At 40.1% G+C, this 15,411-nt stretch overlaps 1 protein-coding gene and 1 pseudogene across 6 annotated transcripts in view; one reads left to right on the forward strand and one right to left on the reverse strand.

Moving 5' to 3' along the window:
* Nucleotides 1-15,411, forward strand: part of DOCK4 (dedicator of cytokinesis 4) — a 423,715-nt gene that overhangs the window by 285,256 nt on the left and 123,048 nt on the right. For all 6 annotated transcript variants that reach the window (XM_050935998.1, XM_050936000.1, XM_050935999.1 and 3 more), the window contains 7 exons: nt 1,197-1,353; nt 5,153-5,250; nt 5,367-5,450; nt 5,583-5,683; nt 7,512-7,593; nt 8,573-8,743; nt 10,385-10,577. In XM_050935998.1, coding sequence (XP_050791955.1) covers nt 1,197-1,353; nt 5,153-5,250; nt 5,367-5,450; nt 5,583-5,683; nt 7,512-7,593; nt 8,573-8,743; nt 10,385-10,577 — 886 coding nt within the window. The remainder of the gene's footprint in view (nt 1-1,196; nt 1,354-5,152; nt 5,251-5,366; nt 5,451-5,582; nt 5,684-7,511; nt 7,594-8,572; nt 8,744-10,384; nt 10,578-15,411) is intronic.
* On the reverse strand, nt 2,713-4,740 carry LOC127038660 (60S ribosomal protein L10a-like; annotated as a pseudogene).

The following is a 15,411-nucleotide window of genomic DNA, read 5'->3' on the forward strand; positions in this document are numbered from 1 at the left end:
CTTTGCTATTTGAAAACACTAGTCCTTTTTAATTATGCAACAGGCAGACTCATCTTGTCAATAGTTGAAGCTACTCTGGAGCCAGTCAGTGGCTGAGAAGGCCAGAGACAGACTCTGCTGGAGAGAAGACATAAAGAATTAATAAGACTTATAAAAACTTTTTGTTGTGTTAAGCAACAAAGAGTCCTGTGGCACCTTATAGACTAACAGATGTATTGGAGCATAAGCTTTCGTGGGTGAATACCCACTTCATTGATGCGTCTGAAAGCTTAATCTCTCATACGTCTGTTAGTCTATAAGGTACCATAGGATTCTTTGTTGCTTTTTACAGATCCAGACTAACATGGCTACCCCTCTGATACTTTGTTGTGTTAGACTCTAGTACCGATAACATACTAGATCAGGGGTAGGCAACCTATGGCACGGGTGCCCAAGGTGGCACATGAGCTGATTTTCAGTGGCACTCACACTGCCTGGGTCCTGGCCACCGGTCTGGGGACCTCTCCATTTTAATTTAATTTTAAATGAAGCTTCTTAAATATTTTAAAAACCTTATTTACTTTATATACAACAATAGTTTTGTTATATATTATAAACTTGTAGAAAAAGGCCTTCTAAAAACATTAAAATGTATTACTGGCACGCGTAATCCTTAATTTAGAGTGAATAAAAGACGAGTCGGCACACCGCTTCTGAAAGGTTGCCAACCTCTGTACTAGATGTTTAAGTATATTTTTGAAATAAGGTGGCTTAAAACATCAGGGTGCTCAGTTTTTCTGCTGTTTCTCTGTGCATTTATAATGCAAATCTAATCTTTGGACATTTGTACTGTTCTTATAAATGTTTAAACATCTTTAAGAGACATGTCTGGTTGCTTCATAATTTATTCAATGATTTGTATGTGTATTATTTTAAGTTTTGTGTTTTGAGAGGTGCTTGATTAAAGATTGTAGGCTATCTATGTAAAATAAAGCAGTCAGCAACAAAGACAATGCAACGTTTTATATGTAAAGTTTTTGAAATAAAAAACATACTGTTTCTAACAGATTTTGCTTGTTGCAATGCAGTTGGGTGAGTGCCTCTGCTGGCGAAAATTGTCGTAGCTCCATTGACTTCAACAGAGTTACCACAGTTTGCACAAGATGAATCCTTTGTTTTTATTAATTGCAATGATTTTCGCTTGGCTGTTTTCACAGTGTGAAGAAAACACAAACCTTCAGGATTCTAGTCGCTACCTCAAACTCCCCTTTTCAAAGGGAATTCTCCTAGGGAATAACCACCAAGCAATAAAAGCTACTAAAGAGTCTTTCTGGATTACGTCTTTTCTCTGCTCCACTAAACTCACGCAAAATGGTAGGATGATATGTTGATTATTTAAACGTGATGAACTCAAGTGAATTTGATGAGTGGTCTTTTCAACACCAAACGGGCACTAAAGCACTCCTGTTGTGACATAAAAGATAGCTGATGCTCTGTTTTGAGGTTTTAAAAATCAGTATTTTTCCTTCATTTTGATGACCAGATGGAAACAAATGGTACATGGCGAACCACTGAATTTATGCAGTTCAAGGATGCTTTTAAATTAACATAATATTGGAATCACATATGTTTTTTAGACTCAGTCATCAAAACCCAGCTGCTTTGAAAAAAAATCTCTTAATCTGTTTGTTTGATAGTTTTTAAAAAAATGTTTATTTTAGGCTTTAGGGTAAAGCAGTTTTCATTTAATTAGATGGTTATTGCTTTTCTGATATAACATTGCTTTCCTCCCTTTTAAGTCAGTGATCATTTAGCAAGTCAAGATTAATGAAAAGAACCTTATATTCCTGATAGTGTTGTGAATATATAATCTGTGATGAGGCATACAGGCAGATTTCTGTTATGAGTTTTTCCAGTATACCACATAAGATTCTTGGCTTGGTCCCGTATGCCTAATAGTAGGATTCATTACAGCAAGAAAGTGTGGCAGGGCACCTCCTTCGTCTCGCCACACTTAGCACTTCCCCCCTCTGGCGATGGGGGGTCTGGGGTCATCAGCCCCATTCAGGCAGGGGTTGCCTTCCCCCTTTGGTGCTCCCTTGGTCATATTTTCAGGGTAGGCCTGAGGGTTGTCCTAAGGGGTGATCCTCCACCAAACAAAAAGGAAACAGTCTCATAAACAAACAAACAAAACTCAGGATTGGTACCTTTCGCTGCCTTCTCACTGGTGCAGGGTGTCGTCCTGTTGGTTGCTCTGGGATGTCAGTCCTTCCCCTGGCAGGCACTCAGGTTTGGTCCTTTCCCCTGTGGGAAGGAACACAACCTCTCACCCTGGAGATGCTTATTTCCCTACTGCCACTAGCCTGGCAGCAGCTTCTCTCCCTCCTTTCTCTCACCAGAGGAGGGGTTTTTAAAGGCCTCAGGCAGCCCTTACTTGGAATCAGGTGTCCCTCATTGACCTGAGCTAACTCCTCAGCAAGTAGGGAAGAGGACCTTTAATATTCTGAGGCTAATGTATCTGCCTTCTAGCACCCGCTTGCAGCCATCCAGCCTGACTTTGTCACAGAAACTACTCACAAACAACTAGATCTTTTTTTCTCATAAATATTCTTTATATACACTTGGGACAGTTCTTTGATATCCTCTTTTGTTTTTGTTTTTTTGTGTGTGTTTTGGTTTCATTGTTGTTAGTTTTTTGTTTTGAGTGCTCTGATACCATTTATTACTGCCAGTTTAGTAGAGATGCTGTGGTTTCCCATGGGGTCTGTTCTGCCAGTTGTTGTTCAGTAGGAACACCAGGAAGTCCATGACCAGCTGAATGTTGTAGACTAGCTAGTTCTCAGTCGTTTTCACATGTCCAGTAGCCACAGCCAGACAGAGGACCTTTTTCATTTGAAATTTGATAGTAGACATAACTTCATTGACCTTGGCCACCATGTTCTCAATGTGAATGAGGAGAGAGCAGAACTTACCAGTTTTGTTCAGATCTGGACGTAGGATACACAGAATCTGTTAAATCAGTGACTCTGAAGCCAGGAAGGCATCGTACTTTTTTAGGCAACTTCACCACTAGCTTCTTTTTCTTGTTGAGTTTCTGGAGACCCTCTGTGTTTGTGTGAGGATTGTTGACTGCTTTGGCCTCATCACAGTGTTGCTGGTCTCCCAGCATGCAGACTGAGAATTTAGGACATGGGGTGGACTTAGGCCTGACTTTGCCAGAGAAGCACTTATCCTTCTGTGGGTCATAGTTTTTTAGATTGATCTGCAAATCTACAGTTTCCAGGAACTTATGTGGTTTCACTTGAGTTCCTTTACAGGACCTTCCTCTATGCTTTGTGGAGGGTGTTGTTGTAAAGCTTCTCCCTCCCAAGTATCTTCTTTGGGAAGGTTTGTGTTGGTGAGTTTCCAGCCTCTCATTCTGAATAAACAAAAAAATGCCAGAACATTGCATGCTTAGGAAATTAATGCAAAGGACATGGATATTTGGTCATGTGAGCATTAACTCTGTTGGGATTCTGCATGTTTATTAAAAATAGTCAACAAAATTTAGATTATACATAGATTTACTTTTATCCAGCAAACAACTGTATCAAATTAACTAGTACAAATTTTACTAAGGTCTGTTTGTTCATTTTTCAAAGTTATGAGAGATCCTGATGTGCCTAGACACAAAGAGTATCTACCCTGTCTGTAAATAGGAGGTGAGGACATTTTAGACAGTTGGCGTGCATTCAGTACTGATGCTCACTACCAGTTGAAATGAGCGCAAAGAAGCAGCTGTTCCACAGTGAAAGACATGCTATATTAGTGTGTGTATTTCAAGTGATGGAACTGTACTTAAAATTAATCTATTCACTTTCCAACAAACACCATTCAATATCTGATGATAATTAATAAGAAAACGGGAGTGACTGCACTTGGGGGATTCTGGAGTTCGCAGAACTGAACTTTTCAGAATATTATACATACTATATATGGGAATTTCGTATTCCATTTTGGAGAATAGTAGGCCACATGACCTTCCCTCACAAGAAAACTTTAGGATTTATGAGAGAAGGATGGAAACTTAATCCCGAATGTTTTCCTTATAAAGATGATTGTAACCCTTTTTTTTTTAACTCAAGAAGTTAGATCAAAGCCATTGCCATAGTGCCAAACAAAATCAGCTCACGTTGAAAGAGTAGGCTTGTGAAATGTGAGTTTTTCGCTCTTCTTGAGTGCAATTTTTTTCACCACCATTGACTTTTTCCCTATTCAAACTGACTTTTTCTCCATTCAAACCTCTATTTTCCTGAAGGGTATGTTATATTCTCATATCTCTGAGAACTGTTTCATTTTCTGGTTTCTCTTGACATGTGAAAGTGATGGTTTCTTTTCCCTGTCACCTGGGATTCTCAGACCTCATATTGTTCTCGTATTCAGTTTTTCATTTATACTTAACTATTCCCTAGTTGTATTTTTCCCCTTAAATGATTTATTTGAAGTGAACGTCTGAGAGTTGCATTTTTTTTATCCCCAACAAATCCTTCGTAATGAGAATCAACCCTCCACCCGTCTAGTTCCTTCAGAAAAAAGTGAACGTAAACATTTTTCCTGCTATGTCTTTAGCCAGTCTCACTACTTGATGAGTCAGAGATGATCCAAGAATCAAGTTACATTGCTAGTTGCACCATCCAAAAGTTGCATTTCATCAAAGATATGGTGCGCATATGCTTGAAGAAGTAAGGAGAGCTGCAATCTAGCATTGGTCCTTATACCCATGCAGAATTCCATTGAATTCTACATGGGGACTTAAGGGTCCACTGCATGAATCCCTGCCGCACGCTCTGACTTAAAGTGGTTTCCATCATACACAGGGTTTACAGTTTGGTTCAGTGGCTCTCAGCACCTCCCCTATACAAATTGTTCCAACACTCCTGTCCCTTTCCTGGAATGGGGTACTGAGTCTGGCCTTAATCAAGCATGATCTCTTTGACAAGTGTTCAAAATTATTAATGGAGCAATTGCAAGTTGTGAGTGAACAAGCTGGCCAGACCATGTTACTGCAGACCATAGGCAGTTTCCTTATGAGATAATGTAAGCTCATCTTTTGTATATGGGTTGCAATTGAAGAATTTTAAAACCTGAAGTGCTGGCATTCTTTCAGCTGTAATTTTCAGTGTGTTTTTTGCAGGGGATATGCTTGACCTTCTTAAGTGGAGAGCCCACCCAGACAAAATTGCAGGCTGCCTCACAAAACTAAAAGAAATCGATGGTTCAGAAATAGTAAAGGTATATATTGTTCTTGTTTGCTTTGGAATTAACTAATGTAAAGAAAATAATTTCTTTACATCTTACAAAGAAGTACCTTTGATAATTAATTATTGTTGTTCTTCCTCCACTTATAGTTTCTTCAAGACACACTGGATACTTTATTTGGCATTTTAGATGAAAATTCCCAAAAATATGGGTCAAAAGTATTTGATTCTTTGGTAAGTTGTATTTTTCATGGTTCTGCATAACCATGCTTACAGTAAAGATACTTGATAATTTTTGAATAAGATTTTAACACTTTAAGAAATGAGAAAGGGCATTATCATTTTTCTTTTTCCTTTTTTCTTTAGGTTCACATAATAAATTTGCTGCAGGACAGCAAGTTTCATCATTTTAAGCCAGTAATGGACACTTACATTGAAAGTCATTTTGCAGGTGCACTTGCATACAGGTAAGGTCCTAACTTTTTGTAACTGTTTGGAATTTTGACAATTATAGGTACTAAGCAGAGCCAGCCATAAACTTCAATTAATACATGTATTGAACTTAATTTCTTCTGATCCTATATTTTTATCCCCAAAATGAAGTCCAATAATTGCTGAAATAATTTTAAATGATCAGAGAAACGACTCCCTTCAGTTCTAATATTGGATTAAGAACTAGACTTAGAATAGTCTATCCTTAGCTTGAGCATAATGGGTGAAAACCAGATTTTGATCTTGGATTTGAACATTTGTTACTTACCACCACGTTTTAGCTAGCTAGATCTTAAAACTAGAGCCAGTTGAAATTTTAAATTCCAAATTTCAAAAATCTTGGGAAAAATTTTGCAAAATATTCTGTCCATCTGCCAGCCTTCTGCTCCCGTCAGCCTGCTCAACTTAAAATCCACTTCTTCCCCAAACTTTTCAAATGCTGATCTCACCAGTGGTGTCCTTTTATTCAGGCCCACCTGAAATGTAGCAATTGATGTCTGGGTTTTTTGGACTGTAAATTCTAATATTCCTATTATTCATCTCATTATGAACCGCAGCCACCTGGAGGATATTATATGGCTACATAACTGTTTAGGGCAGGAAGTGAAGATCATGGTGGTGATCCTGAAAGACTTACACACATGTTTAAGTTTATGCCCTAAAAAGTCCTACTGACTTCAATGGAACTTCCCACAGTACTTTAAAATTTAAATACATGCGTAAGTCTTTGCATGATCAGGACTTTGTACTATATCCAACTGAAGATTCTTAGGTATTCAGAATGCAAGTATCCACACTGGAATTTGGCCAGGTTATGGCTCATAGCCCCACTATTGTGAAAAATACCATGGGATCTTTAATGACTGTAAATGGTTAGGAGGACATTTCTTATACATCTAAATCAAGAGAGACTGCTTCCAGCAATGCAGTACCCCTACCATCATGGTGTTTTACTGCCTCAGAGTATACAGTACTGAATACTGAATCATGAACATCCCTTATTTCCATACTCTGCTTGGTCATTGTTGATTTACGATCTAAGGGCTTATCTACACTTACTGGGGGATCAACATGCTGCGATCGATGCATCGGAGGTCGATTTAGCGGGTCTAGTGAGGACCCACTAAATTGAGCGCAGAACACTCTCCCGTCGACTCCTGTACTCCACCTGAACGAGAAGCGCAAGGGGAGTTGACGGGAGAGTGTCTCCCATCGACATAGCGTAGTATGGACCCTGCGGTAAGTAGATCTAAGTATGTCGACTTCAGCTATGTTATTCACGTAGCTGAAGTTGCGTAACTTAGATCGCTCTCCACCCGTAGTGGAGACAGGGCCTAAGTACTGTTCAGGTCCAATGTTGCTTAGTTTTAGTGATCTAATGAGATCACAATTCAAAATCACATGACTTCAGGGAGACGCAGAGACTATTTTAAATGCAAATTGATTTGTTCTTATGCATTAAATGAGTTTTTGCATCTTTATCAAAAGGTGTTTAAGTTTTTATACTTAATACCACTTTCAAATTTTTCATTAACTATCAGATGACTTTGTAGCATATCTACAATTGAGTGAAAGTTTGGCTCTGTTATTATGCACAAGACACTGCCTTTATAAGTTGAGCAAAATGGTAATGGCTGGAAGAAGACACCTTGTGTTATTGAAACTTTTTTTTTGTGTTGTATGAAAGCTATTTGTTCACATTTTAAATCCTAAATTATGATAGTCCATATTAGGAAATTTGTTAAGTGGTATGCACGCTTTCCACGCTTCTGCACTGTAATCATTTTCCTTTTTATTTTCTAGAGATCTCATAAAAGTACTTAAGTGGCATGTTGATCGAGTAACAGACATGGAGATACAAGAGCATATCCATGAAGTGTTAAAGGTACTAGAAATCATCAGAGACAGTAATATACCTGACCAGTGCATTTGTATAGCAGTACTAATTTAAATCAATAGATTTCACATGCATAGTAGGAATGAGCAGTAGAATTTCAAAACCTATTCAGTTCACTCACACACCAGTTGGGTACAGTCAGTCAGTTTATTCACCCTTCTGGAAACTCTTAATTGTGAAAAAGAGTTGATTCATGGTGTTCACTCCAGTAGAACTCAAGAACTGAGGACTCATTTGTTGATTGCAATACGGATAGTGGTTGCTTTCAAGAAACCTTATTAGATTACACACGTGGTAATTATGTCTGCGATAAAATAGAAGACTACAATGACCAGATAAAGCAATTTAATGTGACAGTCCTTGTGTCCCAGACAGTTCTATTAAAAATGGAGTTTTGGTTTGGTTTCAGCCAAACCAAGCTACCATCAGTCACCCTCTCTGTTCCTCTTTCTCTGCCTCTCTGTCATCCATTTCCCTCCTCACTTGCAGCTGTTGGCATAAGGTCTCGTCTCACCTCTTACTTGAAGTTGAACATTGTGTTATATTATCAATCTACTTAGTATATACTCGAGCAATTTGCAGCTTCAGGTCAGCTTGTTTTGTCACTGATGATGCCTCATTCTCTGGTTACCGTTAAGGGGAAAGCATTTTTGTTTAAATGGGAAAACAAATAACTAGATTTCCTAGTCCTCAGTGCTACCTCTTGATGAGCAGGTACTCCCTGGTGTATTGATTTTATTAAAAGAAAAAGAGTAAAAAATGTTGAGAGGCCTTATTAAAAGATTGGCAGTAGATCACTGCTAATAAGAAGATTAAAAACTTTCCAGAATTAAATGGCATGTTCTCCATACTGACAAATGCTCTAAATATGTTTGAGTTATATAATTTTTCTATGTTTTATGTTTACTAATTTTAAAGAAGAATGAGTTCAATATGATTCAGGATCTTTGTGTTTTGACATTTGTAGGCACAAGAATATATCTTTAAATATATAGTTCAGTCTCGGAGGCTCTTCTCGCTTGCCACTGGTGGACAAAATGAGGAGGAATTCCGCTGCTGTATTCAAGAGCTGCTTATGTCAATACGATTTTTCCTTTCCCAAGAGAGTAAAGGAGCTAGCGCTTTATCTCAATCACAAGTAAGTATCATGAGTTTGCTCGGTTTGATTATCATCATTACCAGTATTCAATGGGAAAATGTGTGCTCACGTGTGTTTGTTACATGGAACATCAAATTCATGTTGTCTGTAGTAAATTGATGGTTCCAGTTAATGCTTGCACCGGTTGTGGCTTATAGTGGAAATTTTCCATATCTCTAACTTATGAATAGCAGAACTAGGGTTACCTTAGCCAGACTATTTGTTTTGAATTGGAAAGGGATTGTATTCTGTTAATACCTGCTCCAGTGGTTAGAAGAAATCATAACTGCAAAACAGAAATCAAATGATGTCTCCACATGATTTTGGGTATTCAGTGTTGCATCATTGCCCAGCTTGTTTAAGCACCTTGAAACCTGATCTCTTGAACCCTCAAAAAGATTTCTCACTTTTAAAGGTTTATTATAATAATCTTGCTAATGAGCACATTCTGCTGTAATCATATTCTTAAGTTACACTGGGCCTATTAAAATTGACCAGTGCAAAAGGCAGTGTTCAAAACACATTGAGAACAAGTCTAAAAATCCAAAATTTTATACAATGAACAGAGCTCTCACTTTGGGAAAAACATTGGACTCTAGGTGTCTTCAGAAAATGTTTGAGTGCATCCCCAGCCCTCTCCATGTTAGATTCTCCTGACCAAAGATCTGCTTTTCCATGATAGTTCATCCCTTTGAGCTGCACAGAAAACTGTTTCAGGGAAAGACAAAGTTAGTAGCAAAAGAGCAGAGAGATGATTAGGCCAAATTCTTCCATCAGATCTCATATGAGCAGCTTAACTGAAGTATTTTGGCAGAATCATATAAATGAGCAACTCTGGGGTTTTCCCACATTCCAAGTGGTATCCATAACCCTTTATCTGAAGAAGTGCCGGGTCTTCAGCAGTGGGGTCCCCTGCTGCCGAAGACCCCAGGCCCCCAAATCCTCTGGGCAGCCCTGGAACTAGAGTCAGAAAGGTAGAAGGAAAGACATTCCAGGTTCTAACTATCTTTACGTAACGTAACTTTCTTTTTCTTCAGTATTTCTTGTTTATCTTCCAAATCCATTTCCTTTCTCCAATGAACTACTAGCTCTATTTTTAGGTTTCTAAAGTTAACTGATAATTCCAGTGCCATTTCCATCCAAAATAACCTCTTTAAATACCAGAAAAAATGAGAGAGACTCTTATATTCCTTACTTGGGGAACCTCAATGTCACCTGTTCGTGGTGTCTGCCAGTTTGTTGTCCTTGTGAGTGAATAATCTCCTCTTACTTGTGGCTCTTGTGAAGCCTGTAAGTGGTAAAGTATCTGTAGTCAAAGTCCAGTTTTTTTATTTGATAAAAGTTGGGATGTTCATGAGAGAGAAAAACAAAGAACAATAAGTAATAGGCTGAATCATGTTTTAAAAGAAAATAGATATACAGCGTTAAATCTGAGTAAGGAGGATATTTCTTCTTAAATTCTAACTAATTTATTTGAATGTTTCAAATCAGAATCACATTTTATAACTTGAAATTGAAATGTGAAAATAGGTTCCCATGACTGCTAAGAGTGTGTGATGCTCTTGTCACTGGTCACTCTGTAAATGCTGAAAATTTCAAGTGTTTCACTGTATTTCATTGTTATTTTTTAACCTTCTTTAGGCTGTGTTTCTCTGCTCCTTCCCAGCTGTATACTCTGAGCTGCTGAAGCTCTTTGATGTGCGAGAGGTGGCAAACTTGGTGCATGATACTCTAGGCAGCTTGCCAACCATCATGCATGTGGATGAATCCCTTCAAGCTGTTAAACTGCAGTGCATTGGTAAAACAGTGGAAAGTCAACTATACACTAATCCAGGTAAGGTGATAACATCCTGAGCTGCCTGCAGTCAGAAAAGCCTTAATGACGTCTCTCATGCACAGGTCAACAGAGGCAGGGTTTCATAGTTATGTTTTTTGAAAGTTACAATTCCCAAAGCATTGTTTTGCAAGGACAGTTACACTAAAAAAGTCTCTTTTTTACACAATGTGGTCAGTAAGATTCCAGTTGTAAAAGTGAGACTAGTAATGGCCAAAGCTGTGGTTGTGTTTGAACCATGAGCTAGTGCTGGATAGGTGTAGGCATGTGGAGTTTTTGTTACATATTTACCTCTGCTATTGTGTCTTTTTGTGAAAGTTACAAGCTTTTCTTTATCTTAATGGGAAGTCTTGGAGTCTAATTCTTACACACCCAAAAGGAGTTTTGTCTCTGTAAGTATTGCAAGTTCAGGACCTATGATCCTCCATTGCCCTACACCAGTTTTATGCTGTTGTGTCTCCACTGAGATCAGTGGAGTCATGACAGCATAAAACTGTAGTAATACCTAAATGTGTGGTACCAGGGTAGCTATGTAATAGAAAAATCAAAGAGGTTTGCAGAAAGAGCAGACTTACCACTGGAGACAGTACTTTATGAGAATGGAACACAACCACTTCCCCATTCATACTGCAATTTCTTCTTGTACATTGTGAAAGTGGCCAGCTCCCAGAGTCTGATCCTCCAGCAGCCCCATAGCTCCTTGTCTGCTTTGTACCACTTCAGTAATGCAAACCAGATAGAAATCTAGCAGATCCGACTACTTGGGGACCCTCTTGGTGTAAGAAGTATATCACAAGTAGGGCCAGAATATTGCTGTGCTCTATCTATCCCGGGAAACCATAATTGGACTGCTCTAAGTTACACTTGTGAACAAATCAGCCCCAGTGTCCCTGAATGCAGAGGGGCTTACAAACATATTTGTCAGAATACACTCTGCTCCCTTCTCCCTTTGGCTATTCCGAGCAGAGCTTTGTTGCAGTGAGAATTTGGCCTATTATTTTATGTCCATGGGAAGGACTGAATATGTGGATTTTTGGCTGCATCCTAGCCAGAGTGACTTTAATCTGTCTCTGTTTATTGGTACAATGTGACACCAAAAATGAGATGACAACGATGTTGAATTTTAACACAGCAAAGTTTGGAAAGGCAAAACAAATGGAAGAAGCGTTAATTGGAATTTTCAAAAGCACCTCAGTGACTTAGGAGCACAAGCCCCATGAAAGATGCATAGGTGTTTTTGAAAATCCCACACTTACAGTAATTTAATGATAAAACAAAATTGGAAGGGCAGGCTCAATACAAACAGAAGTGGCAGAATATTTCAGAATGATCTGGGAAGAGTAGGAACATTAGCAGTTAGTGCAGGGGTGGGCAAACTTTGTGGGCGGAGGGCCACATCTCGGTGGGGAAATTGTATGCAGGGCTGGGGCACGGGGTTGGGGTGTGGGTGCTGAGTGCAGGAGGGGACTCAGGACAAGGGATTGGGGCAGAGGAGGGGTGCAGGGTGTATGAGGAGGCTCAGGGAAGGGGGATGGGGTACAGGAGGAGTGCATGGTGCAGCAGAGGGAATAGGGCAGGGAGTTGGGGTGTGCAGGGTGCAGCAGGGAGCTCAGGGAAGGGGGTTGGGGTGCAAGGTGCAGGCAGGGGGCTTAGGGCAGGTTTTGGGGGGGCAGAGTGCAGGAGGGGTTTGGGCTCTGGCCCAGCGCTGCTTACCTAAAATGGCTCCAGGGTGGCAGCGGCGCACACCAGGACCAGTGCAGGCTCCCTGCACACCTGCCCTGTCTCCAGCCCCTCACCCCTCCAGGAAGCACTGCGGCCCCTGGGGGAGGGAGGGCAGAGGTCTCCACATGCTCTGCCCTCGCTGTGCCTCCAGGTACCTCCTCTGAAGCTCCCATTGGCCACGGGGATGGTGCCTGGAAGCCAGGGCAATGCACGGAGCCCTCTGCCCCCCCGCCCGGGGCCTGCAGGGACGTGGTGCTGGCCGCTTCTGAGAGCAGTGCGGGACCCACGGCACCACGGGGGGCAATCCTGCAGGCTGGATCCAAAGCCCCGAGGGGCCGTATCTGGCCCGCAGGCCGTAGTTTGCCCACCCCTGAGCTAGTGCCATGTACCATTCAAAGTAGAGTCATAGACTTTAAGGTCAGAAGGAACCATTATGATCATCTAGTCTGACCTCCTGCACGATGCCAGCCACAGAATCTCACCTTACCCATTCCTGTAATAAACCCCTAACCTATGTCTGAGCTATTGGAGTCTTCAAATCATGGTTTAAAGACTTCAAGATGCAGAGAATCCTCCAGAGAATTCTCCAGCAAGTGACTCATGCCCCATGCTGCAGAGGAAGACGATAAACCCCGAGGGCCTCTGTCGAATTTGCCCTGCAGGAAAATTCCTTTCCAACCCCAAATATGGCAATCAGCTAAACCGTGAGCATGTGGGCAAGATTCACCAGCCAGACACCCAGGAAAAAATTCTTTGTAGTAACTCAGATTCCACCCCATCTAACATCCCATCACAACCATTGAGCATATAGTCAAAGATCAATTGATTGCCAAAATTAGGCTATCCCATCATACCATCTGCTCCATAAACTTATTAAGCATAGTCTTGAAGCCAGATATGTCTTTTGCCCCCACTGCTCCCCTTGAAAGGCTGTTCCAGAACTTCACTCCTCTGATGGTTAGAAACCTTGGTCTAATTTCAAGTCTAAACTTCCTGATGGCCAGTTTATATCCATTTGTTCTTGTGTCCACATTGGTACTGAGCTTAAATAATTCCTCTCCCTCCCTGGTATTTATCCCTCTGATATATTTATAGAGAGCAATCCTATCTCGTCTCAGCCTCTTTTGGTTAGGCTAAACAAGCCAAGCTCTTTGAGTCTCTTTTCATAAGACCGGTTTTCCATTCCTGGGATCATCCTAGTAGCCCTTCTCTGAACCTGTTCTAGTTTGAATTCATCCTTCTTAAACATGGGAGACCAGAACTGCACACAGTATTCCAGATGAGGTACCACCAGTGCCTTGTATAACGGTACTAACAGCTCCTTATCTCTACTGGAAATACCCAAGACCGCATTAGCTTTTTTCACGGCCATATTACATTGACGGCTCATAGTCATCCTGTGATCAACCAAATCTCCAAAGTCCTCCTCTGTTACTTCTGACTGATGAGTCCCCAGCTTATAACAAAAATTCTTGTTGTTAATCCCTAAATGCATGACCTACCTTGCACTTTTCACTATTAAATTTCATCTGATTATTATTACTACAATTTACAAGGTCATCCAAATCTTCCTGTATGATATCCTGGTCCTTCTCTCTGTTGGCAATACCTCCCAACTTTGTGTCATCCGCACACTTTATTAGCACATTTCCACTTTTTTGTGTCAAGGTGAGTAATAAAAAGATTGGTCCCAAAACCGATCCCTGAGGAACTCCACTAGTAACCTCCCTCCAGCCTGAGAGTTGACCTTTCAGTGTGACTCATTGTAGTCTGCCCTTTAACCAGTTCCTTATCCACCTTTCAATTTTCATATTGATCTTCATCTTTTCCAATGTAACTAATAATTCCCCTTGTGGAACTGTATCAAATGCCTTACTGAAATTGAGGTAAATTAGATCCACTGTGTTTCCTTTGTCTAAAAAATCTGTTACCTTCTCAAAGAAGGAGATAATGTTTATTTGGCATGATCCACCCTTTGTAAAACCATGCTGTATTTTGTCCCAATTACCATTGACCTCAATATCCTTAACTACTTTCTCCTTCAACATATTTTCCAAGCCCTTGCATACTACAGATGTTAAACTAACAGGCCTGTAGTTACCCGGATCCTATTTTTAAGAAAGGAAAACAAATTAACTATGTTAGCAATTCTCCAGTCATACGGTACAACCCCTTATTTGCAGATTGTTTTCCAATATGCATTATTTTGCATTTATCAACATTGAATTTCAACTGCCATTTTGTATCCAGTCACCCAGTTTTGTGAGATCACTTTGTAACTCTTTGCAGTCTGCTTTGGACTTGACTACTTTGAATAATTGTGTATTGTCAGAAAATTTTGCCAACTCCTTGTTTACACCTTTTTTTGCAGATCATTCATGTTAAACAGTACTGGTCCCACTACAGATCCATGGGGGACACCACTATTTACCTCTCTCCATTCTGAAAACTGACCATTTATTTCTACCCTTTGTTTTCTATCTTTTATCCAGTTACTGATCCATGAGAGGACCTTCCCTCTTATCCCATGACAGCTTACTTTGCTTAAGAGCCTTTGATGAGGGACCTTGTCAAAGGCTTTCTGAAAGTCCAAATACACTATGTCCACTAAATCACTCTGAAAGCTTCACAATCAAAGCAGTGTAAAGGTGACTTAAAGCCACCTTTGCTCTTCCCTCTCTCTATCCTGTACTGTGTGCAGCTCAGCCAGAGCAGAGAATCTTGCCTACAGAATGAAATTAAGAGAAAATGTATTTAATTCCCTATAAGGAATTTTGTATCCTGCTCTGGTCTGGAAATGATACGATAAGGACAGTGCCTATGATACAGTGTTCTTAGTAAAAAAGTGTCAGTGAAACTAGATTTGGTAAAATGAATACTCCTTTAAGAGAACAAGCCCTGACAAAAATGACAATGTGGTATTAATGTGAAGAAAGGGCAGAGTACCAAAGGAATTTAGAGAGAATTTCTGTCCTAAGCATAATGGATATGAAAGAAATTATTACCAAAATCAGTAATATGAACAACTAGTATAAATGATAAGGGAACAGAGACACGTCTTGGAAATATATTGTACAGTGTCATTTCGGTCACCAATTAGGGGAGGATTTCT

Source organism: Gopherus flavomarginatus, chromosome 1, assembly GCF_025201925.1.
Source record: "Gopherus flavomarginatus isolate rGopFla2 chromosome 1, rGopFla2.mat.asm, whole genome shotgun sequence".
Taxonomy (NCBI): Eukaryota; Metazoa; Chordata; order Testudines; family Testudinidae; genus Gopherus; species Gopherus flavomarginatus.